This window comes from Xyrauchen texanus, chromosome 37 (assembly GCF_025860055.1).
Source record: "Xyrauchen texanus isolate HMW12.3.18 chromosome 37, RBS_HiC_50CHRs, whole genome shotgun sequence".
Taxonomy (NCBI): domain Eukaryota; kingdom Metazoa; phylum Chordata; class Actinopteri; order Cypriniformes; family Catostomidae; genus Xyrauchen; species Xyrauchen texanus.
Window position 1 is genome coordinate 36359861 of NC_068312.1, and position 15480 is coordinate 36375340.

The 15480-nt window shown below is 41.0% G+C and overlaps 1 protein-coding gene across 1 annotated transcript in view; it reads left to right on the forward strand.

The window, feature by feature from the left end:
- LOC127630641 (protein turtle homolog A-like) overlaps positions 1 to 15480 on the forward strand; it is a 63204-nt gene that overhangs the window by 4839 nt on the left and 42885 nt on the right. The window contains exons 2-3 of the mRNA XM_052108274.1: positions 9005 to 9099; positions 14201 to 14407. Coding sequence (XP_051964234.1) covers positions 9039 to 9099; positions 14201 to 14407 — 268 coding nt within the window. The 5' untranslated portion in view covers positions 9005 to 9038. The remainder of the gene's footprint in view (positions 1 to 9004; positions 9100 to 14200; positions 14408 to 15480) is intronic.

Consider the following 15480-nt stretch of genomic DNA (forward strand, 5'->3'; position numbering starts at 1 on the left):
AGCATGTGGTCAACCTTATTAGTCAAGAGCATGTCCTGTCATGTCCTAGACAGTTCGGAGGTGATCGGACCTCTGTTCAACTTATAACCTGTCTTAAGCATCTGTTTCAGGTCATCCGCCTCCAGGAGATGTTTAAAGGCTTATTTTAAAAGAAGGCCACCTGATTTCAGATTAAACCACCCCTATTGTGCAACCAAACCGGTGACTTAAAGATTGGCAGTATCCTATAGTCTGGGGTTTGAACATGTCACCCAGAGGATCCCAGATTAGTCTGTCATTTACATTTTTGTGATGCGCTCCAAGTAAAGAAGGCCTACTTTTCGAAGCCTGCAATATTCCATTAGAATGGAATGGAATGGAAAGAATGGAAGATGTATTCTTCTGCACCCTAAAGAAGTATCAGTTATATTTTGGTGTGAAATTACGAACAGGTTTTTATGATACACTATAACTTTTCATTCCAGGCCGTTACTGCCTGTAAGGTGAAAAAAAACCCCACACAGTATGAAATATTTGTGAGATTTTTTTCAAATGATCCAAAGACATTTTAAAGCTTGTGCAGCTGCAGAAGTCGCCTGTGATTAGGACTCCCTGGATGTGTCTCATTTTGAAGGCTGCATGCTCCGGAGGTCGCATGTGTCGGCCGAATTTGTCATCGAGGCTGTCTCATTTTAGAAAAGTAACTATAACACTCCAAATGCAGCTTTTGAATGCAACCTTTCACCAGAATTCAGAGGATGCAAGAGGTGTGTTCTTCGTTGGCACTCACAACCTGGGCTGAGTGTTGATACAGATTTCCCAATTTGATTCTCAGGCTTCCGATTCGATATCAATTCATATGGGTGGATTTCAGTTATAATGTCCCTTTTGCTTATATATGTAAGAAATTAATTACTAATTTATTTCATCATGTTGGTCACATTTTGGCTTTTTACAAATCAATGTATTCAATCATTATTTTTTTGTTTCATTGCATAATTTGTAAGTATTTACATTGATTTGTTTAATACGTTCTAAAATTGATACTGTCTCTTTAACAAAAAACGGCATTTCTGTAAAGAGCGTCTGTAAATGAGCACGTTTAAGGGGACCTATTATGCAAAATTCACTTTTACATGGTGCTTGAACATAAATGCGTGTTGGAAGTGTGTGTACACAACCACCCTACAGTGATAAAAATCCACCCAGTCCTTTTTTTTTAATCCCCATTAATCATAAACAATGTCTCAGAACAAGCCTTTCGCAGATTCTGTACAAAGTGATGTCACTTTGTACAGGCCCCACCCATGACTGTTGATGGACACTGCTGACGGACATGTTTATATATGTGTATTGTTTTGTTATAGCGCATAGCAAACGTTGTAACTGTGTGTGTGTGTGTGTGTGTGTGTGTGTGTGTGTGTGTGTGTGTGTGTGTGTTGCTCATCCATCGTTGCAAAACTGCAAATAAATAAATGATCAAATAACCATTCGGAAACTTCCTGGTTCATTCTCAAAGTTGTTATTTCTGACGGAGTCTCTCCCTCATCAGTGTCTGACTCGGTTCAAACATAACGGGCTGAACACCACTATTTTCACTGTCAGTCATATTGCTTATGATGTCTAGTTATCCGAAGTAGACATGTCAAAACTCTGCCCTATTCTGGATAAGGGGCGGGGATCACCAGCTCATTTGCATTTAAATCTCTCATTTTTATTCCCACCCAAAAATTGGCATATTCAACATGATATAATAAATGATCTGTGGGGTATTTTGAGCTGAAACTTCACAGACACATTCTGGGGACAACAAAGTTTTAAATTGCATTTAAATTACAAAAGGGGTATAATAGGTGCCCTTTAATGAGAAAGACTTGAATGCTTTACCTCATCTTTGCTATGCATGATTAGAATTAAATGTTTAAATAAAGTATTATAAACTAAATGTTAAAGTACAGTTCTAAAATACATTTTCTTTTCTCTCTACTATGGGTCATTATTATAACTCTTCTAAAGTTTACCTCAGGGATTCCCTTCTCACTCACTCTTGCTCGCACGGGTTAACCTGTTTTTCAGTTTGTCCACGAAGAGCGTCTCATTTAAACGAGGCTTGTTTATAGGAGTACACTCTGTATACCGCTACCTTCAAAGGACGCATCTTTCCTAGCACTCAGCCTTTGAAGTGTGACACAGATTCTGTCTCTTATAGGCATTAAAGTTCTGTATCAAATGGGTGTCAAGCTGTAATGCATGAAACAACTGAAGATTGTTAGTGAAGCTTTGCTATATTTTGCATTGTTGAATTGTGGCATATTTCTCCCGTGCTTGCCCATATGTTGTTCCAATCCTGTGTGGCATTTTGAACTATATCTGTAATCATTTTGGCCAGAGTAGGACAGACCTGGAGACCCCTGGGCCAGAAAGTCTCAATCTCACCCATCCTCTCCCCTCTTGAAACACAGGCTTTACTCTATTTCTGTCTGTCTTTCTCTGCATGTGCCGAATGCTTGCTCTGCTCTCTCTGAAAGACACTTTCACAAGGAGGCCTTGTTCAACAGCTTGCCTGTTTAGAGACTCCACACAGAGGGACACAATGCCCTGCCCTAATCTGGCACATCCTGAAGGCTGATTCGAGATCAGTTCCTACTGTTCTAAACCTGTTTGAAGCGTTTATGCTAGCAAATAAAGCACTGACTCCTGGACGGAGTAAATACGCACCCCTACACTGGTCTATTTGACTCTAGCCATGGGATTATGACATTTGGATTTTAGCACAGGAGCTCACATGACGCCAAAGACTTAAGCAAAGCCATTTGGTTGGCTGGTTTGGTTTGTTGGTCAGCCAGAAAAACGTTGGCTCGTAACTCATCCCACACAGTTTATGCGACAGACACAAGCGTTACGGCTTTAATTGTTCGGCTTGTCAATGAGAGGTGTGCATTTACTTTCCTAAGTGATCAGATTTTGGATAGTCTAAACCCTGAAAATATATATTTTTTGTAATTAAATGACACTTTAGCACTGGCAGGATCATTTACCATTCACACCTCAGGTATTATGTGTTTTTTGTTCACAGAAATTGTGCAGCAAAAGCAGCCGAGACCTGTTTTACACAGAAATCTAATTCTCGTCAAATACTAGACAAAGCAGCCCTCTTTTTGTTTCCTCATTCTTAAAGGGAAAGTTCACCCAAAAATGAAAATTTTCTCATGATTTACTCACCCTCATGCCATCCCAGATGTGTGTGACTTTCTTTCTTCTGCAGAACACAAATTAAGATGTTTCTCAGCTCTGTAGGTTTATATAATGCAAGCTGGCGTGGCCCGTGCGTTTTAAGTCTAGGCCTTCAGTGCGATTCATGCCATTAAGAAAACACAGTTTCACAATGAATAAGACGATCACATATTATGTGGCAGTCAACTAATAATACCAATTGACATTTTAAAAACACGTCCATGCATGAAAGCCAGAACCAAGGAGGTCTAATACAAAGAAAAATCTCTCTAATAATATTTGCAATTAAAATTTTGCTTGCAATAAATTGTTTCGTTATTGTACACGGTTACTTTTCAAAACTTGATCAAACACTGATACTCAAGCAGCCTAATTTACACTTAGAAAACTCCTGATGTTGCTATAACAAAGCAAAAGCACTTACCAATTCACTTAAAGTGAAAATCAGTCCTCCTTTCCTGTTTAAATCGCACTGTTATGCAGAACATCTCAGGTTTGTAAAGCCATAAGGATCTCTTTCTCAATGGTGATACCAGCAGTGATGACAGCCGACTCGTCAACAAGATCTCGCGCTCTTCGCTTCCAAATTACGTACATCACTTAAAGCGTGATTGCGTCACTCAAGGCCTGGACTGGGACATATCCTAAAGACCACACCCATAGGAACAAATAAATCCATCTGATTGGCTGATGAAACTGACTTCAGATGCCTTATTCACTGCAGTGTTTAGGGATTCTGTTGAAATTATGAAGGCCTGACGGGGTGGAGCTCAGAATCTCACACTGCATTTGTGAAACAGTTGTCACACTTTGCTTGTAAGCATCGAATAAATTCTGATTGGATAAACTTTTTGTTTTTTGCTATTCGTTTGTAGATGAATTAGGAGTGGAAAGCGATTGATAAAACATAGGCAAAAAGGTCATTGAGAATGAAAGGATGAAAAAGTATTTAATTATTAGGCATGTTACACCAGCTTTACTGGCCCTGAGAAATCACCACTGAATGCAAGTGAATGGGTGCTGACATTTTTAAGCTCCAAAATCCACATAAAGGCACCATAAAAGTAATCCATATGACTCCAGTGATCAAATCCATATCTTCAGATTCAATGTGATTGGTGTGGGTGAGAAACAGATAAATTATGTCATTTTGTGAAGCATAAATTATTTTCCCTGCCCACCAAAATCACCAAAAACAGTAGAAGAAGAATGTGGAAGTGAAGTTGAGATTGACTGAGCAGGGAGGAGAATTATTGTTAAAAAAACAAATATACTTAAATATTGATCTGTTTCTCACCTGCACCTCTTATATTGCTATATATATATATATATATATATATATATATATATATATATATTAAATGGATTTAACCACCAGAGTCGTCTGGAGTACTTTTTATTTTCCTTTTTGGAGTTTAAAAATGTTGGCACCCATTCACCAACATTGTGTGGACCTACAAAGCTGAGAAATTCTCCTAAATCTTAATCTTTGTTTGTGTTCAACAGATGAAAGAAAGTTATACACATTTTGGATGGCATGGGGGTGAGTAAATAATGAGAGAATTTTCATTTTTGGGTGAACCTCCCCCCTCCCCCGCCCCCCATTTGGCAAATCGGACCATTCTTCCGTTCTGCTTCTGCCCGCTTACAGGCAGAAACTGAAACAGGAAGCACCCACCCTCAGAACGATCCAGTGCTGGTCGGACCAATCAGACTCTGCGCTACAAGACTGTTTTGATCACGCGGACTGGGAGATGTTCCGGTCCGCCTCTGATGACGACATCGAGGTTTACGCTGACAGCGTAACGTGTTTCATCAGGAAGTGCGTAGAGGACGTTGTTCCGACCAAAACTATACGGATATACCCCAACCAGAAACCATGGGTTAACGGCGATGTTCGCGCGGCACTCACTGCGCGGACCTCCGCTTTAATTCTCCTAACACGGAGGAGCGTAAACAAGCCAGTTATGCCCTCCGTAACACTATCAGTGCAGCTAAACGCCAGTACAAGCACAAACTTGAAAGTCAGTTCAACACCACTGACTCCAGAAGTATGTGGCAGGGAATTAACACAATCACGGACTACAAGCGGAATAAAGTCTCCGCCATGAACACCGCTGCATCTCTCCCGGACGAACTTAATACATTTTATGCTCGTTTTGAGGACAGTAACACCGCCCTCGCGGAGAGTGCACTCGCGACTGACGCTACAGAGGTTGATTCACTCTCCGTCTCTGTTGTGGATGTAACCCGATCATTCCGACGGGTGAACATCCGTAAAGCCGCGGGTCCAGACGGCATTCCGGGCCGCGTCATCAGAGCGTGCGCGAATCAACTGGCTGGTGTTTTTACGGACATTTTCAATCTGTCCCTCTCCCTGTCTGTAGTCCCCACATGCTTCAAAACATCAACCATTGTGCCTGTACCGAAGCAAGCTATAATCACATGCTTAAATGACTGGCGTCCTGTTGCTCTGACCCCCATCATCAGCAAATGCTTCGAGAGGTTAATCAGAGATCACATCTGCTCTGTTCTGCCCCTTCTTTGGACCCATTGCAGTTTGCCTACCGCAACAACCGCTCCACTGATGATGCCATTGCATCTACAATACACACTGCTCTCTCCCACCTGGAAAAAAGGAACACATATGTGAGAATGCTGTTTGTAGACTACAGCTCAGCATTCAACACCATAGTGCCCTCCAAGCTTGATGAGAAACTCCGGGCTCTGGGCTTAAACAGCTCGCTGTGCAGCTGGATCCTGGATTTCCTGTCAGGCAGACGTCAGGTGGTTAGAATGGGCAGCAACACCTCCTCATCACTGACCCTCAACACTGGAGCCCCGCAGGGCTGTGTTCTCAGCCCACTCCTGTATTCCCTGTACACACATGACTGTGTGGCAACACATAGCTCCAATGCCATCATTAAGTTTGCTGACGATACGACGGTGGTAGGTCTGATCACTGACAATGATGAAAGAGCCTACAGAGAGGAGGTGCACACTCTGACACGCTGGTGTCAGGAGCACAACCTCTCCCTCAACGTCAGTAAAACCAAGGAGCTTGTTGTGGACTTCAGGAAGAAAGACGGAGAACACAGCCCCATCACCATCAATGGAGCACCGGTGGAGAGAGTCAGCAGCTTCAAGTTCCTCGGTGTCCACATTACTGAGGAACTCACATGGTCCGTCCACACTGAGGCCGTTGTGAAGAAGGCTCACCAGCGCCTCTTCTTCCTGAGACGGCTGAGGAAGTTTGGAATGAACCACCACATCCTCACACGGTTCTACACCAGCACTGTAGAGAGCATCCTGACTGGCTGCATCACCGCCTGGTACGGCAATAGCACCGCGCACAACTGCAAAGCCCTGCAAAGGGTGGTGCGAACTGCCAGGAACATCATCGGAGGTGAGCTTCCCTCCCTCCAGGACATATACACCAGGCGGTGTGTGAAAAAAGCTCGGAGGATCATCAGAGACTCCAGTCACCCAAGTCATGGGCTGTTCTCACTGCTACCATCAGGCAGGCGGTATCGCAGCATCAGGACCCGCACCAGCCGACTACATGATAGCTTTTTCCCCAAGCAATCAGACTGTTGAACTCTTGATCTATCAGGATCAATAATTAGCACTGCACTTTATTCAGCTATAATCTCACACTGGACTGTCAACATATTCTCCTCAATACAACTGCTATATATATATATATATACACATATATATTTCATATACTCCCACTTATTGTATTGTATTGTATATTCTGTTCTATATTCTGCATTGTATATAATTATTGTGTTGTGTAAGTATGTGTACATCTGATTTGTAAATTGTTTTGTGTAAGTATGTGTACATTTGATATGTAAATTGTTTTGTGTAAGTATGTTGTTTATTGTAATTGGTATATGTCTCGTCACTGTCATGACTGCTATGTTGCTCGGAACTGCACACAAGAATTTCACCTACTGTTGCACTTGTGTACATGGTAGTGTGACAATAAAGTGATTTGATTTGATTTGATTTGAACCATTGCTTTAAAGGATCTTGAGCATATGCTACATTGGAGATAACAAAATTCCCATCTTTAGACACAAATTCCACAGATCAATTGACAATTTACTGTTCCAGCCAGTGGCTAATCACAGACATTTTCAGTCGCATAGCCTCAAATTTGGTTGCATATGCGAGTGATTTGCGCACATTGTATAGGGCATTGCATTATTTTTTACCCCAGCCACAAAGGGGGTCACGCACGAGATACGTCTGTCAGATAACACAGCGCATTTTAAAATACAAAACAATTGTTTTCTATGTACGAACACCGCCGCCACTCGCCGCCGACACGACTCCACAGGCTGCTTAAAATTGTACAGCCACACAGACCACAACTAGCATAGTTTTTCTATAAATTTGACTCGAATCATCACCAATGGTCATTATGTTCTCTGTATGTTGATTACATTCACAACTTTGGACAGCTATGTGCACCACATCGACGTGGCGCTTCTTGTCTGGTGTGCGACCAGCTCTCAACCCACAACAATATTTCAACAAAACTTTATATTTAAAAATGATTTTGCCAAGAGACCAAAAGCATTTTCACACTGAGGATAATGGGGTGGAAACTGAAGAAGTGTGTGGTTTATTTCATACCTGTGGTATTCTGAGACTGTTACTTTCAATTACTTTCAATTACTTTCCACTGCGTTGTGGAAATCTCCTCATTTTTGCTTGGAAAATAGTCAAGACGAGATATTTGAATTCCCCTCATGGAATCAGATGAGTTTGACACGTCGCCACTGGAAATTTTATTCATGCAAGCTACCAAATCTGTCCTCAAAAGGCATTTCTTGTGAATACCTACTTGAAGTGGCACCAGGAAGTATTTGGACACTTAAGCCACACTTAAAATTGTCTGGATGTCATTGCATCACATTTTCTGAGCCATTTTTGCAGAATAACTGTTTGTGCCATCTTTCTTTAACAAATGAATGCCACTTGCTTTGGTATTTTGTTATCTAATGCCATGACATTTTTAGTGATTTTTGTTCCATTCTCTCAACTCTCTTCCAACAAAACACATATGCACTCTTTTTCATCATTGCACATGCATGCTGTCCTAAAATAGCCTCCCCTTGTAACATCGGCTTTAATTAACTTAAAGTAATAAGCTGGTATTAGTGGCTTTGAATGGTCTACGTGGGAGAGAGGTGGGTGTGGGGATTTCTGCTCTCAGGTACTCAATCAAAGGAGAGTCAGTGTTTGTATTAAATGACCCCCTGCTTTAATTTCCTGGCACTTTGCAGGCAAACTCCTCCACAATACTGGAGAGGACTATTGAAAGTGGCAGATAGTTGATTACTGTTAGCCACTGGTGTGTTCAGTGTCTGGGTCAGGATAGAGTGAATCTCATGATACGAAAGATACTATATCATATATCACAATTTCATTGCATTGCGGTAATGAGTATTGGAGGGGAAATGTAATGCAGAATCGATGCAAAACATCTTAATAGTTCTGAAAATAGGCTTTCTTTTACCTGAAATTACTCCTATTATTTCCTATTTCTTTCTTATTATTTTGAGGTTAATCATGACCCGAAAATGTTCTTAACAGGTTTTGGTTTGAGGTTTTGAGATTCATGTGCAAGTAATGAATAATGTGAAGTAGAATGTGTGTAATAGATTAATTGGGTCATGTACATAATCCTCTAAGCCAGGAAATATTATGCATGTTGACTTTTCTTTCTTGGAGTGCTCAGGTGTGACCTGTACATGTGTGTGTCTTTGTGTTTCAGGTGGGGTATTTGTGATGGTGTGTGAGTGTTTACCATGGTACAAAAGAGACTCTGGCTTCTGAATGTCACCGTCGCTGCTGCCCTTTGTCTACTGCGTAAGTATGACCACCTTTTCATATTATACAGAATCAAAAATTACAGTTCCCCCAAAAAGTATTTGGACACTAATGGTTCTAATGACACACCTTTAATATGTGTATGGTGATTTGAGAATATAATATATATTTTGTAGCGGCCATGAAACTAGAAGAGAGAGTCTGGGGCTAGTGGTCGCAGAGGAAGTTGTCACAAGGTCTATATCTCAGTAACGATTCGATTTGGAGACAAAAGTCCAATTGCACAAATGTGTGTTTTCTCTAGCAAAGGTTTTGTATGTTGGTTTCAAAGACCTAGTTTAAAACCTTAAATTATAGTAATTATTTGTGTAGTTTCAACTATTCTATGTTATGATTTTTCATGAAAGTCAGATTGGGGGCATGGTGTCACATGGTTTGAAATGTATACAATTTATTCATTACAATATTCGTCGGCCAAAACAATGTTTTGATATTTTTGTAGGGTACCTTTTCCATATTTTTTGTTTATTGTATAATTTTGTGCTTCGTAATTGTTTTACTTTTTAAATGTTTTTGAAAAGCTTGTTATAAGATGTAATGTGTAATGCTGCTGATTTAATACTTTTTTAAAACATTTGTATAAAATCATGACCACTCACATGAGACACATCAGTAACCTTATAAAAGCTGTTTTATTCTACATGCGGCAGGGGTGCCCTCATGAGGGTTGCCATTTTAAAATCACATGACCAGCTGAATACTACTCTACTAATCTCAGTAACCATCTTGTTATTGGACACTTGCACTCTTGGATTAAATTAAAGGTGCTATATGTAATATTTTTACTGTAAAAAATCATAAAATGACCATAATATGTCATTAGAGAATTAGGAAACATGCTAAATTGAAATATTGTCTTCTCCGATAACAATGCTACAGCTAATGTATTCCACTTTGAAGTTTCCATTCCGTGTCCGAATTTCTGTTTCTGTTTTAGCCAGTTTGATCGCGCCCACTCACCAATAGTATTTCGACACCGCCGGGTTGCAAGATTTGAACAAGTTTGCAGGCATAAAACACGCTGTGCTGCAGCCATGGAATCCAGCAAACGAACTGGATCAGAGATGACAGATTACATTTACATTTATGCATTTGGCAGATGCTTTTATCCAAAGTGACTTACAGTGCACTTATTACAGGGACAATCCCCCCAGAGCAACCTGGAGTTAAGTGCCTTACTCAAGGACACAATGGTGGTGGCTGTGGGGCTCGAACCAGCAACCTTCTGATTAACAGTTATGTGCTTTAGCCCACTACGCCACCACCACTCCTTACCTAAAGATTCCACCCAACCTAAAAATCCTTGCCATCTGTCTAAAAACCACCATGACCAGAGGCGTAGTAAAACAAGGATACATTTTGGAGATACCTTTGGAATATGGAGACAGCTTAAAGCCCAGAAATCCTTTAAAACGGATGCTGAGTTGGCTAAGTTGCATGTCAACATTCTGGCAACCCGCATGAGCTTCGAGTCTGGGGCAGGGCAGACAACTCTCCAATATTTTGAATTTGGACTGCATTACCCATTTCAATCTTACATATTAATCATGGCTGAATAGTGAATTTCTACAATGGCATCTGTAACTGAAAACTATTGATTCTGAATTATGCTGCATCCACACCACTAGGTGTCACTGTCCAAGATCAAGATGACACAAGCAAAAAGTTACTGAGTGAACCTTTAAATTACTACCTCTCTCAACAATGTAGAGACACCATCATTTTGTTTCCCAACTATTTATTTTGGCTTCAAGTGCAGAATGTGACACAACTTCTAATTTTTACTACAATAAAAGGAATACTTGGGAGAGAGTCGGTGTGTTAATGTTGTAATTTATATGAGGTGACCTGCCAACTGTACAATGTTTTATTTACTTGTCAAAGCTGATTTTTTTTTTGGAGTTTGGTGCTTTGCAACTGTAAATGCATGGTGTTATTTTGCATATTTAAATGTTTGATTTTTTTTTGGGAAATCATTCACTTGGTCTGTCATCCCTCCATTTGTGTGCTGTTTTCTTTCTCCCCATGAATCCTCTGCTGGTGTTTTTAAAGTTCTCACCCCTCCACCATACCCAAACATATCCTGTCTAAAATAAACATTTGTTTATCAGATTTGGTTAATTATTTTGTTATAAGCTTGATCACAATCTCAACAACACAACAGGGGTTTGGTTCAGCCCTGTTTACTCACAGAACACGTTTGGTAGAAGGATTTATACCATTCATTAACAAACAGACAACCCTTTATGTTCCGTATGGCACACAATCTGGGAATTAAACCGTCTCGAGCCAGTAAGAGTGTTCGTGCCGGTATTTGGGGGGCAACACCCCAAACATTTGGGGGAAAGGGAATCAAATTAAATCCTCTGCAAAAAAAAAAAAAAATGAAATCTGTAAATCCGGATTTGGACCAATCTGGGATTTAGATTTTCCCTTCTCTCCAGGCACGCTTTTATCACGGGGATTGATTCTTCGAGGTAGCTGACCATGTGTGCACCCCAGGGGGTATCGGGTCATAGGAGGGGGGGGGTTGTGCTTCTCTATTCTATCAGCGAGGGTCATCTTTGAGAGATTACCCCTAATCTCAGGCTGAGACGATGTACAGGGGTAGATCTGGCAGATCTGAGAGTTTGACCCAGGGTACAAAACCGCTCAAATGGGTCTATACATATCATTTCTCACTGTCTAGATCAGAGGTTCTCAACTAGTGGGTCACGACCCAAAAAATGGGGTAGGGTACAGGAGGGAAAAACAATGGTAAATTAAAATAATAAAATGCAATTAATCAAATAACTGTGCATTGTTATTGTAGAAAAATAAAGAGGCTCATCAACTTTTTATAGGCATTCTATATCCTTTGTTGCTAACATCAAAAGTTGTATGTCCAATCAAACTCAATCAAAAATTGTGATGCAAATTTATCTAAATTAAAGAAAAAAAAAATCATATTTCAAATCTTTCCTTCCCACCTGAAACACAAAGACATACGCATGTACAGGTCACACCTGAGAACTCCAGAAAGAAAACACTAAACCAGCATAAAATTGTCTAATTCAGCAATAACCAGCATAAATCAGTTTAAACCAGCATAAGTCTGTTTGGGCGCGTATTAGCCAGCATAGATTACTCTGGACCAGTTCTAAACCAGCATAAATCAATCTGGGCCAGCATTAAACTAGCACTAACTGGTATAAATCACAAAAGAAATTACTCTGGACCAGCACTTACCTGTAGAAATTGCTCTAGACCAGCATAAATCAGTCTGTACCAGCACTTACCAGCATAAATCAGTCTAAAACAGCAGTAACTAGCATGCAGTACATCAGCCTGATCAAGTATTTACCTGCATAGATCACTCTGGACCAGCATTAAAACAGTGCTAATCATTAGAATACAGTCTGAACTGGCATTAACCAGCATAAATCAGTCTGGACCAGCACTAATAAATCAGTCTATACCAGTACTTACCATCTGGGCGAGTATTAACCAGCATAGATTTGTCTGGACCATCACTAAACCAGCAGTCTGGACCATTCAATCTGATGGTCCAGTCGGATGGTCCAATCAGGACTATCACTAACCCAGCATCAACCTGAAGCTTTAAACAGTAGAAATCAGTCTATACCAGTACTTACCATCTGGGCAGGTATTAACCAGCATAGATCAGTCTGGACCAGCACTAAACCAGCATAGATCAGTCTAGACCAGCATAAGTCAGTCTAAACCAGCAGTAACCAGCATACATCAGTCTAGGCGAGTATTAACCAGCATAGATTAATTTGGACCAGCACTAAACCAGCATAAGTCAGTCTAAACCAGCAGTAACCAGCATACATCAGTCTAGGCGAGTATTAACCAGCATAGATCACTCTGGACCAGCACTAAACCTACATAAGTCAGTCTAAACCAGCAGTAACCAGCATACATCAGTCTAGGCGAGTATTAACCAGCATAGATCAGTCTGGACCAGCACTAAACCTGCATAAGTCAGTCTAAACCAGCAGTAACCAGCATACATCAATCTAGGTGAGTATTAACCAGCATAGATCAGTCTGGACTAGCACTAAACCAGCATAGATCAGTCTGGACCAGCAATAAACCAGCATAGATCAGTCTGGACAGCACTAAACCAGCATAGATCAGTCTGGACCAGCACTAAACCAGCATAAGTCAGTCTAAACCAGCAGTAACCAGCATACATCAGTCTTGGCGAGTATTAACCAGCATAGATCAGTCTGGACCAGCACTAAACCAGCATAGATCAGTCTGGACCAGCACTAAACCAGCATAAGTCAGTCTAAACCAGCAGTAACCAGCATACATCAGTCTTGGCGAGTATTAACCAGCATAGATCAGTCTGGACCAGCACTAAACCAGCATAGATCAGTCTGGACCAGCACTAAACCAGCATAAGTCAGTCTAAACCAGCAGTAACCAGCATACATCAGTCTTGGCGAGTATTAACCAGCATAGATCAGTCTGGACCAGCACTAAACCAGCATAGATCAGTCTGGACCAGCACTAAACCAGCATAAGTCAGTCTAAACCAGCAGTAACCAGCATACATCAGTCTTGGCGAGTATTAACCAGCATAGATCAGTCTGGACCAGCACTAAACCAGCATAGATCAGTCTGGACCAGCACTAAACCAGCATAAGTCAGTCTAAACCAGCAGTAACCAGCATACATCAGTCTTGGCGAGTATTAACCAGCATAGATCAGTCTGGACCAGCACTAAACCAGCATAGATCAGTCTGGACCAGCACTAAACCAGCATAAGTCAGTCTAAACCAGCAGTAACCAGCATACATCAGTCTTGGCGAGTATTAACCAGCATAGATCAGTCTGGACCAGCACTAAATCAACACCAACCTGTAGAAATTATCAGCACTAATCAGCAAAAAGCTGTTTGTACCAGCACTAATCAACTTAAATCAGTCCGGACCAGCATGCAACATAAATCAGTCTAAAATAGCATGGAAATTCATGCTGTTCTAAGCTGGTCTTTTCAACAGGGAAAAGAACAATAATATTTGAGTTCTGCAGTGAGACTTCATATGTGTATTATTGTGATTCTCAGGTCCCTCTCTGCATGCTGAATCAGTGGTCCAGGGAAGAGTCGGAGGTTTTGCCGAGCTGGGTTGCAGCCTCACACCTCCATCTGAAGGGGCCACCACCCCAAATCTCTTCCCCTTACATGTGGTGGAGTGGGTTCGTCTGGGATACAACGTCCCCATCCTCATTAAATTTGGTGGCTACACACCACGAGTGCATCCGAACTACCGGGGTGAGTGTCACCTTTAACATAAATCAGTTTTCCATTAATATTCAGTCCGAATTTTGCTGAAGAGACTTTTATGACTTTGACTTTTATGTGCCATATCGTAGAGCTCAGAGTCTCATATTTAAAGTTTCATTCTAGTAAAGTATTAGTTCATCAAAAATGTTAATTCTGTCATCATCTACCGACCCTATGACATCACACACCTGTATAACTTAATTTCTTCCATGGAACACAAAAGATATTTAGCAGAATGTCCGAGCTGCTCTTTATCCGTATAGCGAAAGCATATACTGACTAGTGACAGTCCAGCTCTAGTAAATGTACCAGATTTGTAGTCCATGTGGAGTGGTGGTGATGTAGTGGCTAAAGCACAGGGCTTTTAATCAGAAGGTCGCTGGTTCTAACCCCACAGTCACCACCATTGTGTCCTTGAGTAAGGCACTTAACTCCAGGTTGCTCCGGGGGGATTGTCCCTGTAATAATTCCACAGAAGAAAGATGTGGTTTTAAAACAACATGACGGTGAGAATTTTTAATTTTTAGGTGTGCAGTAAGTGGAACCAACACTAATAGCTTTGTTTTACAGGATGCATCTTCTCAAATGTATTTGAAACACTGGCTGCTTTGTTGCTGAAAACTTTTTAAAGGTTTATTGCTATTGCACCAAGAGACAATTGGATGCTTTAAAACTAGTCCTTTGTTTTACAACGTCTTGTTTAGGCTGTTGTTTAGACCACATCTGCATCAAGTCTTTATCCACTCAATAGACCATCATAGTCCTGTTGTTGTTCCTCCAAAGGTGAGGACACACGGCCTGCAAAGGGCTGATTTCCTGAACAATTTAGCAAGAGCTCCCTTGAAATAACTTTTGAGGTTGTTTGGGTCCTTTACTCCATCCCGGAGAGGTGCTTGGTGGGGTAATATAGCCATTTATCACGGTGCTTTTAAAGGAGGGGTCGTGCTCTGGAATTTATTGAATGGGGGAGGGGCATTGTGGTGTTACACGAATATCCCCATATAAATGACCCACCCAAACAAGTGCCCTGTAATTATGTAGAGTGTATGTCTGCATCTGTG